The sequence below is a fragment of the Hemibagrus wyckioides genome, linkage group LG05, assembly GCF_019097595.1.
Source record: "Hemibagrus wyckioides isolate EC202008001 linkage group LG05, SWU_Hwy_1.0, whole genome shotgun sequence".
In the NCBI taxonomy this organism is placed as follows: domain Eukaryota; kingdom Metazoa; phylum Chordata; class Actinopteri; order Siluriformes; family Bagridae; genus Hemibagrus; species Hemibagrus wyckioides.
Window position 1 is genome coordinate 18,839,577 of NC_080714.1, and position 22,366 is coordinate 18,861,942.

At 38.5% G+C, this 22,366-nt stretch overlaps 1 protein-coding gene across 2 annotated transcripts in view; it reads left to right on the plus strand.

Annotated features, from left to right (window-relative positions):
- agbl4 (AGBL carboxypeptidase 4) overlaps positions 1-22,366 on the plus strand; it is a 302,375-nt gene that overhangs the window by 98,783 nt on the left and 181,226 nt on the right. For both annotated transcript variants that reach the window (XM_058389605.1, XM_058389604.1), the window contains exon 4: positions 21,432-21,526. In XM_058389605.1, coding sequence (XP_058245588.1) covers positions 21,432-21,526 — 95 coding nt within the window. The remainder of the gene's footprint in view (positions 1-21,431; positions 21,527-22,366) is intronic.

Consider the following 22,366-nt stretch of genomic DNA (forward strand, 5'->3'; position numbering starts at 1 on the left):
TGTAACCAGTAGCTGTGCATATGATAATGATGCTCACGGTTTATCAGAACAAAGATGCATAGGTTTATTTATTGTTACACTGATTTCTGTCATGTTTAAGTGAACTTTAATACAAATTCTGTTCCTATCTAACTTGTTTCATGGACGTCATTGTACTCTTGGGTTTAGTTATCTTAATAAAATTTAAATGTGATGTGCATTAGCTGGACGGTGGTCATGTGCTTATATAATGCGCCTGTTCTGAATTCTAAATAATACTGCTGAAATATAATTAGAAGATATTATATATATTTAAATATATGGCCTATATGTTGGTTTAATATTTTTTTTTAACACCAAATGCAGTCTTCACAGGCAAAACCCAGTGCTCATATCGGGCCATTCCGAGCTATGAAATAATTAAATAATAAATATATAAGGATACACATGGGCAAGACAAATTTCTCAGTCGTGTGTTCCAATATTATTGATCACATGCACTTGACAAAAAGGTTGGTTCGAACAAAAATGCCCATGGTTTATATGAACACACCTAGATGGATAAATATGAGGTAATTAAAGTTAAAACTGCAATCTGTTCTTACATGGACTTGGGAATTCCCTTTTTTAAATCAAAGAAAAATTAATAACTTACATAATGGCATTTTCTTTAAGGAGAATGTATTCTAGGAGTCTTTAGTATCAGAGAAAAAAATGCCCCTTTAAGTCTCCACAGCAAAGGGTTTGGGACTGGACACTTTGTACTTTCTTAACATAATAGCTGCTTTTCTTATTAACTTATTAGCTGTTGTGGGAATGACTGTATATATCTGCTATAGAGAAAGCGCTATATGATTAAATATAAATGCATTAAAATCTTGGCACTCTTTTCAGTACACATTTTCAAAACTGCATCTATTGCACTACACAGGCCCTATTACTTCTATGCCCTATGTAGTGAGCATATAAAATGATCTAATAAACACTATAAAGTTACACTATGTAATCTATGGTCTAGTGTATATATTTTACAAGGGTATTACCTCAAATGGAACACTAACCATTTTACTGATAGTATAAGCCCTGCTAGATTTAGCAGAAAACGCTGAATGTTTTTAAAATGAATCACACAGCTAATTTAAAAGCCATTTGTTAGATGTCTTGTCCACTGAAGTGTCATAAGCTATCTTGAATTTTTTTTCTCACTTGCGAGTGTTGAGTGCATGAAATGTCCAACATTCCACACTTGTTTTTTCAGTGCATCATCTAAGCACTTGAAGTGCACTTCTTCTTGTTGGAATTTTCACACTATTTATACTATGCAATGCTGTAGAATAGTGCAAGGATACACCTATAGTTTATGATAAAAATGATGTGGTTAGCCTCACACATCCGGGGTTGGGGGTTTGAGACCCACCTCTGCCCTGTGGGTATGGAGTTTTCATTATCTCCCTGTGCTTCAGGGGTTTCCTCCCACTGTCCAAAGACATGCGTTGTAAGCTGATTAGCATCTCTAAATTGTTTATAGTGTGTGTGTGTGAGTAACAGTGTCTCCAACATGTGTCCCGAGGCCCCAGGATAGGCAACTGGTTCCTTGCACCCCTGTGTAGGATAAGTGCTACAAAAAAATGCATAGATTTTCTTTGCACAGTACTGGTAATATTCACTCTATGGCATTTATGGCAGTATAAAATGAAATAAATGTATTTTTTAAATCAATATAAAAATTATTATACCATTAATATTTGCTTTCAAATATTTAATTTTTTACATAATTAAAGTTTAAAAGAAATTTAACAGCATTAAATGCTCACCATCACCAGCAGCTATAAAAGCACAGTTTTCTGATCTCTCTATAACAAATTATATGAATTGCATTTTGCAGAAACTCTTTACAGGAGAATATATTGTCTGTGTTTAAAAGCTCTCATTTGTAATCATATTGTAACACAGCAATAAACATTGAAGGTATGCTGCTTCATACGAATGATTTACTAAATGGGACTGCCGCATTAGTAAATAAATTACTGCTCTGCTTCATGCAAACTCACTCTCAGCTCATTGGTAGTGATCAGTGCTGATAGGGAAGGTGCCTTAAAAAGATTGATTGATGACAATAAACTTGATGTCCTTGCTTGTTGCAAATATTAACAGATTCATTACAGGTCTTCGTGGTGAGAGCATCTAGTTAGCATCTTGAGTAGCAACCCTAGACACGAGCGACATTTATCTGTGATATTCTTGTAGCCCGCCAGAAGGAGAGGACGTTTCCTATGAGACGTCTTCTGTCTGCGCTCAGGGTGACTCTTCTGAGCCGTGGATTCGACATCCCTCCTTTCATGTTGTTTTCTTTTCCTTCCACCCACCGCCTCTGAAGGAGCTAACTTGACTTTGTCCCCGCTGTTCTTTTTGAAGGTGCTTTCATTTAATCTTTCCAGTTTAAAAAAAAAAAAAAAAAGACTTTGGCCAGAGGTCACAGATCACATCAGGGCGCTTTTCCGACTCACTGACCATTTAATCAAGCTAAAGTCCAGCGCTGTGGCTCCTTTTTCCAGCCGCCTTTGTTCACTGTGCGCAAAGGTGAAGTCCATCAACACACACAGAGACACACACTGCTTCCAGTTCTGCTCAGCTCCACTGGGTAGCAGATCACCATAACTAGCACTCTCTCATGTCCTTTCTTCTTTGCTCTACCTATACAAACACACACACTTTCTTTCTCTTCTCTCCCTCGCTTTCTTACACACACACACACACATTTACTGTTCGATTATTGAAGAATAAAGATGTAAATGTATAAAAGGAAGTTTGTCATAGAGACTGAACAGTAAGATACACTTAATTATGTAAGAAATAAAACATGGTGCATGTTGCTTTAGTAAAATAATCAATGGCATGGCGATTGAGACTGCAACTAAAAGAGCACAAGGGTTTTGTTTCCTGTCTTACACCACAGCAATTATTTTGTTAATTAAAGGATGGCACCCAATACTGTTTAACATTTTATGCTTGCATTTAATGTTATAGAACATCCATAAATAAGCAATTTCTTGTTATCACTTATTATGTTATGGCAGCTATCCCTCATTAGCCTTTTTTTCTCTCTTGATGTAAACAAAACAAAACTTTAGCTTGTTATTCTACTGAGACACTAAACAGCTCAGTCCTCTGTCCTGCAGTCTTTCCACTGGTAAAAAATCTAGAGACTCAAGAATGTTACACCATAAACAACAATTAAACGTCTTAATCGTGTGTAAGTTGTTGCTATTGAAAGGTTAACATATTAGAGCGAGTGCTTTCATATAAATCTGTCAGAGCTGCTAGTAAAGGAGATTAATCAACACTTGCTGACCTTCTGACCAATCATGCTCCAATGCCTTTTTTGAATGACATGCTATTCTTTAATATGATATAGCAGTCAACAAAATTCAAGTGAAAAACAAACATTTTAGGGAAGAAAATGATAATTCATTGCATAAGTCTGCACACCATAAGAGGCCCATAGACTGAACCAAGCACATTTATACTATTCAAAAGTAATTACCACACTCCTATCATCAGTGAAGTGATTCTGATTCACCACAAAAATAAAGATCAGATTATTCTGAATGAGCGTCTTGACATCTTAACTTATTATCTTGCTTTCATCAGACTGCTGAAGCTGTGGTTCATAAAGAGCTTACAGAGCATGTATAGGATCTCAGTGTCAACAGATACACTATATTGCCAAAGGTTTTGGGACACGCCTCCAAATCATTGAATTTTGGTGTCGTTTTTCAAGGGTTGGGCTTGGCCCCTTAGTTCCAGTGAAAGGAACTCTTAATGCTTCAGCATACCAAGACATTTTGGACAATTTCATGCTCCCAACTTTGTGGGAACAGTTTGGGGATGACCCCTTCCTGTTCCAACATGACTGCACACCAGTGCACAAAGCAAGATCCATAAAGACATGGATGAGCGAGTTTGGTGTGGAGGAACTTCACAGAGTCCTGACTTCAACCTGATCATCTTTGGGATGAATTTGAGCGGAGACTGTGAGCCAGGCCTGACCTCACAAATGTGCTTTTAGAGGAATGGTCAAAAATTCCCATAAACACACTCCTAAACCTTGTGGAAAGCCTTCCCAGAAGAGTTGAAGCTGTTATAGCTGCAAAAGGCGGGCAAACTACATATTAAATTCATGTTCATATAAAGGCAGACGTCCCAGTTTTGGCCTGGCTCACAGTCTCTGCTCTAATTCATCCCAAAGGTGTTCTATCAGGTTGAGGTGCAGGCCAGTCAAGTTCCTCCACATGAAACTCGCTTTTTTGAGTGAAAAGTGAAATCTGGTTTCTGCAAATCCTAGTTTTATGATAGACAGCTGAAGATCTTACAAAAATCACTTTTTTTTGCATGATAATGACCCTGAACAGAATTCAATGGCAATGAAGAAATGTTCTCAGAAGAAGAAGATCAACATTTTGGAGTAGCCCAGTCAGAGCCCCAGATCTAAATCATATGGAAAACCTGTGGAATAACTTGAAGAGGGCTGTGCACTGAAGATTCCCTCACAAATGGATAAATCTGAGCGTTTTTACGGAACGAAATTGCTAAATAAAGTTGTGCTAAGTGGCAGAGTCTGACCCAAAATGATCGAGTGCTGTAATACAAGCAAACGGTGCTTGAAGAAAAGAGGTGTGCACTCTTATACAACCAGCTTATTGGCTTTTTTCCTCTTAAATGTTTGCTTTTTATTGGCTGTTATGTCACATTAAATGTGGAAAGAGATTTGACAGGATCTTTGTTTCATGTTGTTCTTTTTTCTTTTTTTTTTACACTATAGAAACCTGCAGTTTTAACAGGGATGTGTAGATTTTTTAATTGCACTGTATTTATTTTTAAAAAACATTTACGCAGTACACCTTCACTGACTAATATTCAATTTATGACTAATAATAAGTCCACATAAATTAACAATAATAAATGACAATAAGCGTTAACTTTAACCCTGATCTCCTGGTGGAAATCCTGAACCTCTCTATTCAGCCTCATTAGTTTAACATTAATGAAGGTGTTGGTTAACGTTACATTTGTGTGTAGGCTTCATTTCCCCCATAGTGTATATGAACTGTGGATCATGCAGATGGGGATGATTTGGGCTTATTTGGTTTATCAGGAAATGCATCAATGAAAAGAAATGCTTGTTACTTTGTGATTATTTCCCTTTGTATTAATGCTGAGGGTCATTTTCATCTTCATGGTAAATATTGACAGTTAAAGGAACCTTCATGTAAAACCTCCAGAGAATACCTTCTCAACACAACCAGAGGAGGAACACAGCTGCAGGGTTTTTTGTACAGTAGGAAATAATCTACATTTAAAATAGGAATAGATTATCATTTTTCTTTCTTTCTTTCTTTCTTTCTTTCTTTCTTTCTTTCTTTCTTTCTTTCTTTCTTTCTTTCTTTTGTTAGTTTTCTACTATGTATTTTTCCTTTCTTTCTTTCTTTCTTTCTTTCTTTCTTTTGTTAGTTTTCTACTATGTATTTTTCCTTTCTTTCTTTCTTTCTTTCTTTCTTTCTTTCTTTCTTTCTTTCTTTCTTTCTTTCTTTCTTTCTTTTGTTAGTTTTCTACTATGTATTTTTCCTTTCTTTCTTTCTTTCTTTCTTTCTTTCTTTCTTTCTTTCTTTCTTTCTTTCTTTCTTTCTTTCTTTCTTTCTTTCTTTCTTTTGTTAGTTTTCTACTATGTATTTTTCCTTTCTTTCTTTCTTTCTTTCTTTCTTTCTTTCTTTAGTTAGTTTTCTACTATGTATTTTCCCTTTCTTTCTTTCTTTCTTTCTTTCTTTAGTTAGTTTTCTACTATGTATTTTCCCTTTCTTTCTTTCTTTCTTTCTTTCTTTCTTTCTTTCTTTCTTTCTTTCTTTCTTTCTTTCTTTTGTTAGTTTTCTACTATGTATTTTTCCTTTCTTTCTTTCTTTCTTTCTTTCTTTCTTTCTTTCTTTCTTTCTTTCTTTCTTTCTTTCTTTAGTTTTCTATGTATTTTTCCTTTCTTTCTTTCTTTCTTTCTTTCTTTCTTTCTTTCTTTCTTTCTTTCTTTCTTTCTTTCTTTCGTTAGTTTTCTACTATGTATTTTTCCTTTCTTTCTTTCTTTCTTTCTTTCTTTCTTTCTTTCTTTCTTTCTTTCTTTCTTTCTTTCTTTCTTTCTTTCTTTCGTTAGTTTTCTACTATGTATTTTTCCTTTCTTTCTTTCTTTCTTTCTTTCTTTCTTTCTTTTTTCCTTCTTTCTTTCTTTCTTTCTTTCTTTCATTAGTTTTCTACTATGTATTTTTCCTACCTTCTTTCTTTCTTTCTTTCTTTCTTTCTTTCTTTCTTTCTTTCTTTCTTTCTTTCTTTCATTAGTTTTCTACTATGTATTTTTCCTACCTTTCTTTCTTTCTTTCTTTCTTTTGTTAGTTTTCTACTGTGTATTTTTCCTTCCTTCCTTCCTAGCTTCTTTCTTTCTTTCTTTCTTTCTTTCTTTCTTTCTTTCTTTCTTTCTTCCTTGTTCTTGTTCAGTCTCCTGAGTTTGGTCCTTTGTGCATAAATGTTAGCAATATTCAGATTGTTACAGGCGAAACATACGATATGGCAATAACCTCCAGACATATTCTATTAGAATATACATATAGGCAATTGGAATTTCAAGGTGCGTTACTCACAGCCTTGAAAACTGCAAGCTGAATTTACAAATAAATAGGTTTTGGGGGGGAGGAAAACAACAGTGCTTGAAATGCTCGAGTAAATTGATGTGAATTATTTTCCTAATGTATTTATGATTTTATCTGGCTCACTTAATTAAGTATTGAATTTGCGTATCAAGTGTGGAATTGAGGGTTATTTTGGAATGACACAATTGGATGGCTATGAAACGCACTCACTAAATGAGACCCGCCGGTTGTGAAGGTTGTTTGTGGCAAAGTGTTAAGTATCTTCTAATTTACTGATGTGAATGAAGGCATGGTGGAATCCAAAATTTCCATTAAGAGAATCAGTCTTTTTTTTTTTCTTTTCTTCTTCATCCAGAGAATTATTACTTAAGTAATATTGTGAAATAAATACGGTCTTATTCACAGTTGGGGTGACACGCCGTGTCAGCCGTCTAAACCGGTGCCTGTTAGATTTGTCGAGCAATGCTTGGCTGAAGAATAAGATTGATTTTGACACTGACTTCTGCTGAGTTCTCCAAATTCCCACTGCTGTACACAAGATAGAGGCTGGCACTCACAATTTGTCATTTTATTTTTATTTTTTTGCAGTAATACTTAAGCTCAAATCCTTAACTTTCCATAATTACTTCTTCCTCCAGCACCTAAAATGGCTGAATTCACGTCATGTTGTTGGTGTGTGTCTCAGCAGCTGGAATAAACAGCAGTCTGCACACACACACACACACACACACACACACACACACACTGGGCCTGAGAGTGAAGTGAGCAATCACCTGGGCTCTAATCCCCTTTAAGCTGATACGGAATGAATCCACTCACTCTTCATGCTTCTCTGTTTTACAGCACATTCAAAGATTCTGTACAGAGAGTCTCCCTCTGGCCGAACCCGTGTTTCTATAGATGAGCTTCGGTCATGATGAGTGCTGGATTTTCCTCCTTCTCTTCTGTTTCTCCACACTGAGCGTTTTGGGGTTAGACAGAGGGCGTGTTGTTAAAGCTGTGTGGATTGGGACTGTGTTAGATATAAGTTGAGTTGTGTGGCTGCATTGTGATGAGGAGGTGCAGAGCTGCTGCTAGTCTGATCATTACACTGTGAGAGATCTGAGTCTGATGGTCATGTGATCATGTGGAGCGTAGACACCAGAGACACCACAGCTCAGGTCACCAACGCCTTCTGTAAATGACACGCTGCACTCTTTCTTTCTTTCTTTCTTTCTTTCTTTCTTTCTTTCTTTCTTTCTTTCTTTCTTTCTTTCTTTCTTTCTTTCCTTAGTGTTTTAGAATGTATTTTTCTTTCCTTCCTTCCTTCCTTCCTTCCTTTCTTCCTTTCTTTCTTTCTTTCTTTCTTTCTTTCTTTCTTTCTTTCTTTCTTTCTTTCTCTTTCTTTCTTTCTTTCTTTCTTTCTTTAGTGTTTTAGAATGTATTTTTCTTTCTTTCTTTCCTTCCTTCCTTCCTTCCTTCCTTCCTTCCTTCAATCCTTCCTACCTTCCTTCCTTCCTTCCTTCCTTTCTTTCTTTTGTTAGTTTTCTACAATGTATTTTCCTTCCTTCCTTCCCTCCCTCCCTCCCATCCTCCGTTTCTTTCTTCCTTCCTTCCTTCCTTTCTTTCTTTCTTTCTTTCCTTAGTGTTTTAGAATGTATTTTTCTTTCCTTCCTTCCTTCCTTCCTTCCTTCCTTCCTTCCTTCCTTCCTTCCTTTCTTTCTTTCTTTCTTTCTTTCTTTCTTTCTTTCTTTCTTTCTTTCTTTCTTTCCTTAGTGTTTTAGAATGTATTTTTCTTTCTTTCTTTCTTTCTTTCTTTCTTTCTTTCTTTCTTTCTTTCTTTCTTTCTTTCTTTCTTGTTCTAGTTGAGCACTAGTTGCTCTTGCAGTGCAGTGTGTGATAGCAGGTGGCGGATTAATTAATTTGATCTTCTGGAATGATATTCACTCTGTCATCTTTATAGGTCCAGAATGACCACTCATCTCTCTCTCTCTCTCTCTCTCTCTCTCTCTCTCTCTCTCTCTCACACACACACACACACACACTGCTTAAAGTGCCATTTACAGGATTTGTCCTTATTATCACGTACGTTTGTTCTGTGCTCATAGTCTCCTAGCTTTTGACTAGAATTTCTAAACAAAGATTTGAATTATCATCACTTCTTAGAGTTCTTTTCCCAGTTCACCCTTTCCTCGAATCGATTATGGCTAGTTTTCCGCCCAGCTCTAGCAGGCTGAAACGCTAGTTTGAAGCTAAAGACATTACTGTGTGTTTCTCCGGCTCTGTCTTGTTATCAGAGCTCTCATCTTTGACCTTCCCTGCAGCATGTGTTAGCGTATCACCATTAGCAATCCCAGATGCTGCTCTTAGCGCTCTCTTAATATGATAAAGGTAATCCAACCTCAGGCATGCTTTTGCTTTTATAGAGAAATCGATGGAGAAGTCTAACATCGAATTTGGTCTTGGGCGAATGTGAATCCCTTAGAGGCATCTGCTTAGAACCACTCGTAAATATTCACCTGCACTCACATGATGGAGTCAAAATGTGGAAATACACATCAAATTTAAGTACAAAAAAAATCATTTACACCAAAAAAGTGGCCTGTATGCTCCGATGAGACGTTTCAGATCATTATAAAACTCCATAAAAGTCTTTGCTTTGCTACAGATGTCCGGTTAAGCGAATAAAATGACTAAATGGTGGCAAACTTCTGATTTTAAAATCAGTAGTATGTGTGAAAACTCTAGTATTTCTCAATGAGCTATATGATATTGCCAAAAGTTTTGGGACACACCTCCAAATCATTGAATTCAGGTGTTGTTTTTCAGGGGTTGGGCTTGGCCCCTTAGTTCCAGTGAAAGGAACTCTTAATGCTTCAGTATACCAAGACATTTTGGACAATTTCATGCTCCCTACATTGTGGGAACAGTTTTGGGGATGACCCCTTCCTGTTCCAACATGACTGACACCAGTGCACAAAGCAAGGTCCATAAAGACATGGATGACCTCAACCTGATAGAACCTAGAACCTTTGAATTGAGACTGTGAGCGAGAAACACTTACGATTGGCTACAACAAGGGATGAAGCACTTTTAGCAATTAACCTTGTATATGGAAGTTAATTTTTTATATCATTATTCTTATTTTTACTGATATTCTTGTAGGAGTTACAGACTGGATGTTTTCTCATCCTACAATGTTACCTTTGGTATATAGTGTAGTAATTAAGCTATTATTATTTGATATTCATGCTCAGGCTGTGGCCACTCTGATATTACTGGGGACTTCATCAGAAACATGAGCTTTATGCAAACTAAACACTTGCTGGAACATCTTCACTCTCCCCTCTTTTCACTTTAACACTGTGTGGTTTGAAGATATTTTTTAGCCAGCAGGATTTTTTCCATTTTTTTGCGGTTTAGTGCCTATTGATTTGTTTTGCTGGGAATCGATGGTGGGTGTGGTGTTTTCCATGCTTATCAGACTCTAATCAGTCAACTGCAGGAAAAGGCATCAGTTTCTGTTACGTGTGACTTTCTAAAGGTTACCACGTACCTCTTACCATCCACCATGCATCCTTTTAATAGCCTCCACCCAATCGCTCCAGCGCATAGCAATGCAGGAGTTGCAGAGGGAAACTTCACGAAGCTGGATTCCAGCTTCAGCTGTTAGCTTTACTGCTTTTTCTTCTGCGTTCGTCTGATCTTCATGATCTTCACTGGTGGTAGACGAAGACGTGTTTTTTCAGTGTGACTGAAAGGAAAGAAATAAAATATTTAAAAATGATATATTGAAATCAAATTGCGTGTTATGGACGTCAGTCTGTACTTGTGTCATCATTTAGACCTTTTGTAACCAGTGTGATGATGAATCCGTCGAAGTCACAATTGATGGAACTTACTTTGAGTCACAATCTTTAACCAGCATTATATTATATTAGAGACATCTATATTATAAGTGATTATCAGTTGACAAGTATAGGGTTTTGTTTCGTTCGATTTAATTTGTTTTAAAGTAGCACAGTGCCGTTGAAATTTTCAACCCTGACTGAGTTATATTTAAATAACCTCATGGCATGGACAGTTCCAGACGGAACATGAATGATTAATAATAAAATATTAATGCACAGGTTCAAGAAATTTCTTTAGTAATAGCTTATACAAAGGGACTTGTGATGGACGATTTGCATAGTTTTAGATTTATAATAAATAGATTTTCAAATAGAAGAACGGAGAAAATCAAATCAATGTTTTTAGTTAAGAGACATTTGTTTAGCATTTATAGAAGGAGGTTTTTTTTGAGAGAGAGAGAGAGAGAGAGAGAGAGAGAGAGACATGCTGGTGAGGGAATGTCCATTTATCACGATTATAATCTAAGTGATAAACAGTAGCTAACTTTTCTCGTCTGAAGTGCCGTTCATGAATAAATATAAATGAATGATAATTGAATGAATGAATGAATGAATGAATGAATGAATAAATAAATAAATAAATAAATAAATAAGCATAACTCTTGTAAAAAAAAAAAAAAAAACAGAAAAACAAAACAATGACTGGGTTATAAGCAAAAAATTGTGTGGTTATATGAAAATAATCCACTTCACGTAAGGCCATATGACACCATCCGGTGTCGTGTGTTATTCCTTACATAACCACTTCATATGGTGAGCCACCGAGTGGGTTATATGTTTAGGGAAGAGATGCAAGCAGAGTGAACATTGGAGATGAATCACTGTTTTTCCTTTCTCTCTTTCTCTCTCTCTCTCTCTCTCTCTCTCTCACACACACACACACACTCTTCTTCACCTCTCATTCCAGGTTTTATAGTATCTCAATCAAAAGCCCACATTGCCAAATACTGTAGCAGATGGGGGCAAAGCCACACACACACACACACACACAAAGAAAGAAAGAAATGCTATAAGTGGCAGAATCTATTCAGAAAGCTAGATACTGTATATAAAGGGAAAAAGGAGAGGAAAGCCTGTTAAGTGTCAATTAATGAACCTGTCTCATCCAACAGATTGATATTCTAGTTGCAGTGTGGCACAGTCAGCATCAGGTTTCAGGGTTACTGAACCCCCAAGAACACTCCTAATCACAAACATTGACCTGTGACATCACTTCCTGCCTACACAGCATTGTCAGGCCAGTGATGCTGCTGTGGCTACACTTGACCCAGACTGGCTCTCTTTTTTTTTTCTCCCTTGGTAACTATTTTTCCCCTTCTCGAGGTCTGTTTATCATTTAGGGTCGTAGAGGCATGTGTCTATGCAGAGAAACAGGGAAATGGGTTTGAGTAACAGTGGTGTATCATTATTAACCTCCCCCACACTCTTCTTCCCTCCCTGCATCACTCCACCCACCTGCGTGTGTGCAAGGCAATAACGTCTGCCCACTTCAATTTTCTCATTTCAACTGGTGTTGATGGGCCAACAGAGGCAGGACAGAAGGCCAGATCTATCATCTTCTGCTTCAAAATAGAGGAGGTGAAAAGCTATAGTGCCTGAGATCACAGGAAATCCCTGCACTCACACACTCTCTCGCTCACACACACACACACACACAAATATAAGCATTCCATCTCACTTACTCTTATTTATTTGCCATTTCTCCCAGAAATCTGCATATTTAAGTGGACTGTGAAAGGATGCGAGATCACCTGACAGTTGTAGCAGTTTGAACTTAGAGAGGCATATTTATAGTCCTGTTCTGCTTTGACATGCTCACGTCCTACACACAAACAGACTCACTGCTGCATTATTTATCTCTCTGTGACTCATTGTCAGGCCTGTGGCGAGATTTGGAGTCTTGACAGCTATGACCATGGGGCTGTATTGTAATTATCACAGATTGGTAAGAAGCAGAGTAACATATTGATTCTTCATGCATTTTCATCATAAAGTACATTTGCGTTGAGCTAAAAAATAAGTAAATAAAATAAAATAATAAAGGTTGTGACCTAACCTGGCTGCTTAGGCTAAACAATAGTCTTTAGAGACCTCTGCCAGTTTGACTCGACATCCTGGCTTAGAGGATGCTGGGATTTGAAGTTTGGAATTTTGTAAGTTTGCTCTGGAGAGCAAAGATGAGGTTCAGAGGGCAGGAAAAATCTGGAACGGTGTCAAAACCAAGGTAGCAACCGACCGCAATGTGTCACCTAGAGGTCAAGAGAGGATTTTCTCTGTGTTTGGAGACGTGCCATCAACCTGGCAGGCTTTTTCCTCTCTTGCTGTCTGTCTGTCTGTCTGTCTCTCTCTCTCTCTGACTCTCACACTCTCTTTCTCTCTCTCCATCCGTCCTTCACGTAGACCAGTCTGTCAGGGAAAGGGCTTGTAAAAGAGAGAGAGAGAGAGAGAGAGACAGAGAGAGAGAGACAGAGACAGAGAGAGCTGTTTAAAAATAACCCCAGAAAGCATTTAGGCAAAGCATTTCAGCACCTTGGTGTGTGTAAAATGAGACAGATAAAAAAGATAGAGAGTGCATGCTCTAAGTCCCAGCGATGCTGTTCATCTCTCATTCAAGTCTAAATTTGCAGGATGTTGCACAGGCTGCCTGGTAATCGTGCTTATTATTTCCCGGCTGGGTTTAAATAGAGAGACTAGTAAAACCCAGTAAATGGATAAATACACCGGCTGTTAAAAATCTCAAAGAAATTTGGTTTTCTCCAGCAGAGTTCATTAGAATTCAATCAGCCCTGCATTATAAATGAAAACCTTGAATGTGTCTGTTTAAGCCAGGTTAACTGTGAGCAACAGGCAGCTCAGATGATCAGGAGGAAGAAAGCTGTTTAAGAGGGTTTTTTATTTTATTTTTTTTTGTCTTTATTTTTTATTTTTTTGGACTGAATCAAGTCCTGCTTTCTAAGATCGACAGTGACTCCCGCACTAGTCATGGTTGTTTTATCTTTAAATAGAATTACCATGCTTCTTAAGCTTGGGGCAAATGCAATAGGGGAGGGTGCATGAGGGATTCTGGGAGTCCATACTGTCATCCATACACACGTCTGTAGTGCTTTTTCCCGTTATTACATCTGTTGACATTCAAAGGGTTCGATAACAATTTAACTTTTTTGTTTGTGTTTGTGTTTAGTATATCCCTGATCTCCACCCCTTCTTCTTCGAGATTCCTTGCTCTCGAAGCACAGTTTAAATCTATCAGTGAGTGTATTTAAGGAATGTGCCCTGTGAGATAGCCCCAATTAGAAAGGGGTAGAGCAATAATGCAACAGCTTAATTGCATTAACATAATGCCTTCTAACGATCATTACGCTCGCCAAAATAGTCATGATAATAAAGCAATTACTATTTTGAGAGCACAATTACCCACAGTGGCACCTTTTCTGGTGTTATAATTACAGCGTTTAGATGCGCAGACGCCGGGTTTCAGCATGCCGGGGGAACAGAGCGCCAGGAGAGACAGCAGGCTTGTCATAGAGGCGCACAATTTATAACCACATCCAAAACACGTCTCTGGCTGTTCAGCAGAAGCGCACAAGGAACGAGTGCAGTTGATTGGGTGCATAGATATATGATGTTCTCCAAGTCCTTCACCGGTGGACAAAAAAGCTTAAGATAATAGAAGAGGGAAGAAGCCAGCATAGAAAATAGATGGATAGATAGCAGAGAGAGAAAAAGGAGTGAGCGAGCGAGAGGAATATGAAGAGAGATTGGTTTTCATGCCTGGTAGTCGGTGGCTGTGTAAATCTCGGAGGAGCGGAGTGGGAGACAGCAGAAGGTTGATAGTCATCCATCACTTCTGACAATTCCACCTCTTCCCTGCAGCCTGACAGGAGACCCTGAGTGAGAGATGGGGGGGAGGGCGGTGGGTGGTGGGGGTGATACATAATGTGTAAGAGAGATCAAAACAGAGTGACGGAGAAAAGGAAAGTAAGAGAGAGGAGGCTGCTGAGCAAATGAACTCTTCTGTTTTTGTGAGTAAGAGGAATAGAGATAGGTTTTAGTTTATTCATTTTTCTCTCTTGCTGCACTGATGGAGAGCACCCCATCCTCCAATAAGACTGGAATATAGCTCTGTATATATTGTTAGTGCTGCTGGAGCTGGCAGAAGTGAATCAATTTAAATTGTAGAAATGCAAAATCGTTGAACAGAGGCGGATAAATATCAGACCAATAAAGCAGTATCATTATCATTAAAGCAAGAAGTATATAGATTAAGAATTTGAATTCATGCTCACACGCAAAGTTTCTTTTTAAAGGCCAGTTTTATTAGAATGGCTGCGCACAGTGCTCTGTAGGTTAATGGACCGCTTTTGTGACTCGGCAGACATCATTGTCTCACCGAGTATGACCTCTCGCATCGTGCCTGCTGTATTTTGTCGGCCTGTCACTCAGTGGATGGGCAAAGGCCTAATTAAACTGGTGCAAGTTGTGCCTTGCTCTTGCACAATGCCGCAATAGATTGCCTTTCAGCAAACAAGCCGAAAGCACCCGCTTCCTGGATCTTTGGTGGAATAAAAGATTCCTGTACAAAAGGCTAGCGGATGCCTCCGCAAACAAAAGGTCTCTGGTTTTTCTGTCTTAAAAAGACTGTCACAACCTGCTGCTATCTGATCTCCCTCACACAGCCTTTTGAATAAGAGGAAATTAAATTCTGACATTTAAACAGTGCTCAGCAGGTCGTCTACTGATCACTATGTGAAAATTTCCCATCAGTATTTTCTAAAAAGAGACTGTTTCTAAATGTGTTACATGTGACTTTAATTGTTTTCCTTTGAGACTGGTGTGTTGTGAGGACAGGTAATCAGGGGGAGCGTGTAGGAATGAGGATACGATTGTGAGTGTGTGTGTATGGGTGGGTAACTAGAGGTCTTAACCTTTGTCAGTGACTCAAAGCAGCATCTGACATTGGCCGCCTATACATAGCTGTGTCACATTTAAAGTGAGAGAGACAGGGAGAAAGAGAGAGAGAGAGGGTCTTGGCTCATCAGGGTGTGATAAGCCATGACATCATGCCTGGTTTGTGGCTTTACACTTCCACCAGTATGCATGTGTCAGACCCAGTTTACCCAGAGGTCAGCACATCATACTGCCATCTGGGAGCTTCATAACACACTTTGTTTTGTTCTAAGATATTGTAAGATATGCAGTCCCTGACTGAAAGTATTGGATTTTTTTCTTTGGCTATACACAGAAGACATTTAGGTTGGAAATCAAAAGATGACCATGTGACGCTAGATCAGAATTTCATGCTTTAATTCCCTGATATTTACACCAGAAATTGTTAGATGTGATCGAAAATATTAGATAAATTATTAACAGACAGGTCTGTCTTGTTGACTAGGTTCAACAATTGTTAGCTCTGAATGTATACTCTTGGTTTGAACCGTGGGTTTCACCCAATGGAACAAAAGCGAAACAGATCAGAACCATTACACAAGCATTGTACAATTTGGAACATCCTGGAAAAGAAAGAATCCACTAATGTATTAACAAGACATCAAGCAGGAAAACAGCAACAACTGATGACAGAAACATTATGAGACTTGTGAGAAAAAACCCCAAAACAACAGTCAGTGAGCTCTCAAACGCCCCCACAGGGCAGGGGTGAAAGTATCACAATCCACCTTTAGAGGAAGATTTTGAGAGAAGAAATATAGAGGAAATGCCACTCATCAGTAGTAAGAATCAAAGGCCAGATTGGAATTCGCCAAAGAAATACAGAGATGAGCCACACAAGTTCTTAAACCAAGATTAACCTCTACCAAAATGATGGAAAGGCCAAAGTCTGGAGAAAGAAAGGATCTTTCTATTGATCAAAAAATATACAAGCTCATCAGTCATGCAAGGTGGAGGTAGTGGCATGGCTTGGGCTTGCATGGCTGTTTCGAGAACAGACTCACTAACTTGTTTTATTGATGATGGAACTTTTGAAGGTAGCAGCAGAATGAATTCTGAAGTTTACAGAAACATTTTGTCTCCCAATTTACAGAGAAACTTATTGGGAGCACCTTCCATCATGTAAGCAAGACACACTGCTAACACAATAGCTGGACATTCATTTCACCTCCTGAAGATGAGACTAAAGGGAGAAACCCCCAATACACACAATTCACTACAGTTTCCTACAATATTACTGCTTGTACCTTGTGGTAGATATGTCATATCTTATATGTCATATCTTGATATGTCATAGCTTGTACCTTGTGGTAGATATGACTATCAGACTCTGAACCATGGCACTGCCATGAGATATTCCTGTGGTCTGTCATGGAATCTATGGTGAAGATACTGTATGTTCAACTAGTAGTGTAGTAATCTTCTTTGATACAGAATGGTGCCTATGATTATTACAAAGCTCCACTATAGTCTAATGATTAGTTATATAATAAACTATAGTATACTAGCCATGTTTAATATATATAAGTAGTGTAATGGTTGAATATGTGATCAACATGGCCAAGTTTGTGAACACCTGACCATCACATCCATCTGTCCATTTTCAGCATCCTATTCCAGATTTACTTCCCCTTTCTGGTTATTTTAACCTCCTCTCCTCTGAGAAGGCTTTCCACTAGATTTTGGACTGTGGCTATAGGGACGTGTGTTCATTAAGCCACAAGAGCGTTAGTGAGGTCAGACACTGAGTTCTTACACTACATCCATGTCCTCTTGGAGCTCACTTTTTGCACTGATATCAATGATGTTTGTTATGTGCATGCTTGAATGTATCTTCTGCCAGTTTTGCTTGAGCTATATCACCATCTGACGGGTTGATGTTACCACAGTATGTCATGTTGGAATGCTTGTTTTGGGCACTAAATACATCTGAGGCCAATATTAAATTCATAAACATGATGAATTAATGAATAATACTGTCTCTTAAAAGTCCACTTTATAGAAGAGTTCACTAGATTAACAAAAACATTGGGCATAGTTATTAATTCAACAATTCAAATGGACAATGCACAATAAAATGCTTTTAATTACATGCTGCTCCCACACTGCAATTTTATGACCTTTGTTAGTATCTTTCAGCTTCATTAAGTTGTTCATACAATTAACTGTTGGCCGGCGATTCAGAAAAATAAAATTCTAAATAATAAGATGATCAAGTGCTACTTTATAAGCTGCTGATTAGCAAGATGTCAGAAATAACTATGACAGATAGAGCACTGAAACCTTGATATAACCATAGTTTGTAAATGCTGGCATTTATTTAGTCATTTATTTATTTATCAGATGCTTTTATCTTTCGATCTTATCTAGAGCAACTTCTAAAAAGTTCTTAAAAAGAGACTCAGCCTGGTTTGTGCAAGTGTTACAGTCTCTTTGTTAACTCAAAATGTTAACTTCAAACCTTAAGTAAGGATTTACATAAATGCTTAAATGGTAAATGGCAAGTGAAGAGAATTACAGTGAAGTACGGTAATGTAGTGTTGTGCTAAACATGATCTGAAGATGTCTTCCGTTCACAAAGACTTCATACAGGAGCTGTATTTTTTCATATCCATATAAGCTCTTATATTGTTCAGCTTAAAATGTACACGGTGTCCTCTCTTTAACTGTGGAGGTCAGAGTATATTATTTATGTCCCTCTCTATTTAGAAGACTCTGTTAAATATTTTAAGCAGTGTTTTTCCCAGCGCAGGTCTCACTGCAGATCGATCAGTATCAAAAGACACCATTTGCCCCCAAACACTGTTTGACATCCAGCTATTTCTGTTCTGGAGTCCTGCCTCGGTCATTTTAGTCCAGCCCTTTCTCTCTCTCTCTCTCTCTCTCTCTCTCTCTCTCTCTGTCTCTGTCTTTGTCTTTGTCTCTCTCTCTCTCTCTCTCTCACACACACACACACACACACACACACACTCATAGAGCAATCAGCTAAAACATTAAAGGTAAGTGGCTGTCAATGGGTGTGATATAGTAGGCTGCAAGTGAAGAGTCTGTTCTCGAAGTTGATGTGTTGGAAGTAGGAAAAATGGGCAAGTGTAAGGATCTGAGTGTTATTGACTAGGGCCAAATTGCGATGGCTAAACGACTGAGTTGGAGCATTTCTAAAACAGCAGGTCTTATGGGGTATTCTTGATATGTAGTGGGTCGTACCTACCAAAAGTGCAACTAAAGGACAACTAATGACCCGTCAAAAGGGTCATGGACTTCCAAGTGTTATGAGCTACTGTAGCACATAATGCTGGAAAGGTTCATGCTAGCTATGATTGAAAGCTGTGATCAGGATGCATTATGTGAAGAAGGCAAGCCGGTGGAGGCAGTGTGATGCCCTGGGCAGTGTTCTGCTGGGAAAACCTGGGTCTGGGTATTCATGTGGATGTTACTCTAACACACCACTTACATGAGCATTGTTGCAGACCAAGTACACCCCTTCATGGCATTCCCTAATAGCAGTGACCTCTTTTATGCACCCTTTCACACTTCAAAATGTCTTCATGAGTGGTTTGAGAAAATGACATAGTGACTTGGCCTCCTAATCGATCATCTGTGGTATGTGCTGGACACAGTCTGATCCATGGAAACCCCACAGTTAAACAGCTATTTTATTTTCACTGAGAAAAGTTAAGTTAAAACATTTTCCAAGTCCTAAAAAACCTACCTAGTCATTTTTTTTTGTTGTATTCAATTTTTCTACTCCAGAAATCTGCACCTTCATAAGTTTATACAAATTGTGCTTCAGACTCGCATGCTAATTTGTAGTGAGTTATGACTTCCCACTCCAAGCATTTGAGCATTTTGGTATACGCAGAGGCCCCAGGTGTGGTTTCCCTGCCACGCTGACTCTCATGAAGAGAGTGGGAGCTTTGACAAGCCTGATGGAAATGACATCTCAGACAGCCTGGATTGTAATGCGCTCCTCCTGCTCACGCTGTAATTAAATTTACAGGACGAGCAGCTCCTCTGACGATCCTCACTCAGCTCTGGGAGACCAGGCCCAAATCACTCAGTGGTTTAACTAGAGCAAGGAGGCCACTAGCAATGGTGTGTGTGTGCGCATGTGAGTGTGTGTGTAATAATCTCTTCATCTCACATACACATACACGCACAGCACAAAGCTCTTAATGAGGCGGAGATGAAATTAGCTTGCCACAAACCCCCCCTTGCGCTTACCTCATTCTAACGCACCTATTAGTGCCAATGAAGACACTTCTGGAAAATTATGACAGACAACGGAAGAGTATTGTTCCTGACAGCTCCAGCGTAACCAAACCTTGTTGCTGGTGGGAAAAAAAAAAAAGGGACGGAAGCACAGATTGTAAATCAGCTTTGACATTAGGAAAGGATTAGGAGTCACCTTTAAAATCAAGGAAGCACCTCGGAAAGACCGCTGTCTTTCTATCGATAATGAAGTGTTTTAAATGATTTGTCATCGTTCATGGACGAGAGCGGATTTCATTCCACACGTCCAAGAAGATCCCGACCTTATAATCCTGGGATGTTGGTGATTTGAAGAGGAAGTCACTGTTTATTATTGGACACACACTCGTACCATCCACTCACATTACTTGACTGCAAACTGACCCAACCACATTTACCCCAGGGGCATGGTTCAGCAATGCGGCTCAATCCGCTCCAGTCTTGAAAAAGAAAAAAAAAAAAAAACAAGATTAAAAAGAAGAAGAAAGAGCAAAGTGATGCAGAGTTGGGGGATGAGGATGTGTTTGCCTGTGGAAGGAACCAGTGAAAGTAGGCTTGCGACAGATGTGCAGGGCAGTAAAAGTGTAATTGAAATGCCAGCAGCAATGGTCTTATCTAGCCGCTACAGGAGCCTGCCTCGCCTGTGAACATCAGTTAAATGTCATTTTAGCCTAGCCCGATTCAGCCCAACCACAATCCCTTGCTTCTGTGACTACAGTCACAGATGGGGAGGGGGAATGTATGGAGGAACAGAGAGAAAGAGTGAGAGAATCTGACAGGAATATGGCTGTAATAGGATTTCATCTGCACACTGTTAACTTCCACCACCTGGACTTATGCAGCAAACTTAGTTTTGCCTGGACTTAGTTATTAATTTAATATGGTCCATCAAGCAGAGTCATTTTCAGCTGCATTATAGACTTGCTTACTTTATTGCAGTAGTTATTTATATATTTAGACCTCAGCCTTTTTTTTTTTAAGAGCAGTAAGGTAAAGAAAACAGCAGAAATGTTGAAGTATGCATTTTAATGGAAAACTGACTATTGCATTATTGTGAGTGTAAATCTGAGCTTGTTAAGTGATGCACAAGGCTTTTTGGGTTTTTTTTCTCTCTCTCTTATTTACTGTTCATGTCATCTAAAGCAGAAAGTCTGCATTTACACAGACGGATCTGTTCTGCAGTGCTGTGCTGGGATGTCGTTCCTGTCTCTCATTCGCAACATAACTTTAGCAAATCCCTAGCTTGATCTCATACCCATCATAAACACTCTTTATAACAATACAAAGGCACATAGTCTACCGAGGCAGGATTTGCACTCTCTGTGTTCTCTGGTCTCAATGCTTCTTTATATTGTCACTCGATTGTACACATATGTATGGAGTATTATACAGCTTTTCCTCCTCTTGTTGTTAGATATACTACAATATGGAAATGGTTTGTTTTAACACACTTCTTCCATACTGCTCTCTTTACATTTGCACATGTGCTAACAGTTCTGCTGTATTTAATCTGCAGAAATACCTAATGTGTGGCATCTGTGTTAATTAGAATATATTTCCCATCAGAGGCTGAATATCTCTTAGCGTATGTCTAAGCAAATGTAATTCCTTTTCTTCATATTATGGTCGAAAGCATTTAACTGTCCGAGTTTAACTCTCTCTCTCTCCTTTCTTTCAGAGGGTAATCTTCAACATCGTGAACTTCAGTAAGACCAAGAGCTTGTACAGAGACGGGATGGCTCCAGTGGTGAAATCCACGAGTCGGCCTAAATGGTACGCAAACATGATAGGACATTTACATACGGCACAATTCTATACTCTATAGACCTTAATTAAAAATAGTGAAGTTTTCAAATATAAATGACCAGTAAACAGTACAATGCCAAATCTTTACTGACCTTTGTGTTTATAGCTGCCTACACTCTCTCAGGTGCAACTTTTAAGGAAATCAGCTGGTAGATTATTTAAAGCATCTTCTATACACGTTGGCTCCTGTTTGCTCTTAAAATTCTAGACATGTTCATTCCTTATACTAACTAAATAAACAATAACATTCCTTCACCTTCATTATCCCAGTTGCAGTTGTACACCTTTTTCCCTTTTTACCACACAATACAATTTCTGAATTTCTGATGTTCCGAAGGAGAATTTTTGTTGCCGCGGTGGATGTTTTGTCTCCATGGCAATGGTGACTGGGTAGAGCAAGAGACAGAGAGGTGCTTGATGATTGGAGAGATCGAAGAGATACTCAGCTTTGTTCTAAATATGGACAAACCTCTTACATGGCAACCATTTACCAGTCATTACCTACCGCACACACAGGCACCATTTTCCCCTCTCACCCTCATCCTGCGGGAGCGCAGCTAACACTGCTTCTGGAGCTTTGTTTGGTTTGTGTTTTTTTAGTTTTGACCTGGGATTCCATAGCTGTCTGAATGCTTTAGTGTTAATACCGGCTGCAATCACAAACTCAAACACTTGCAAATTAAAACATGCGCCTTTTCAACACCGTCGTCGTCGTGGTTTCTAGAGGATTTCAGATTTGCCTTGGATCGAGAGCCGCTAGATTGAACGCATTTTAAGGAGTATATAATAAACGTCTACCCATGATAA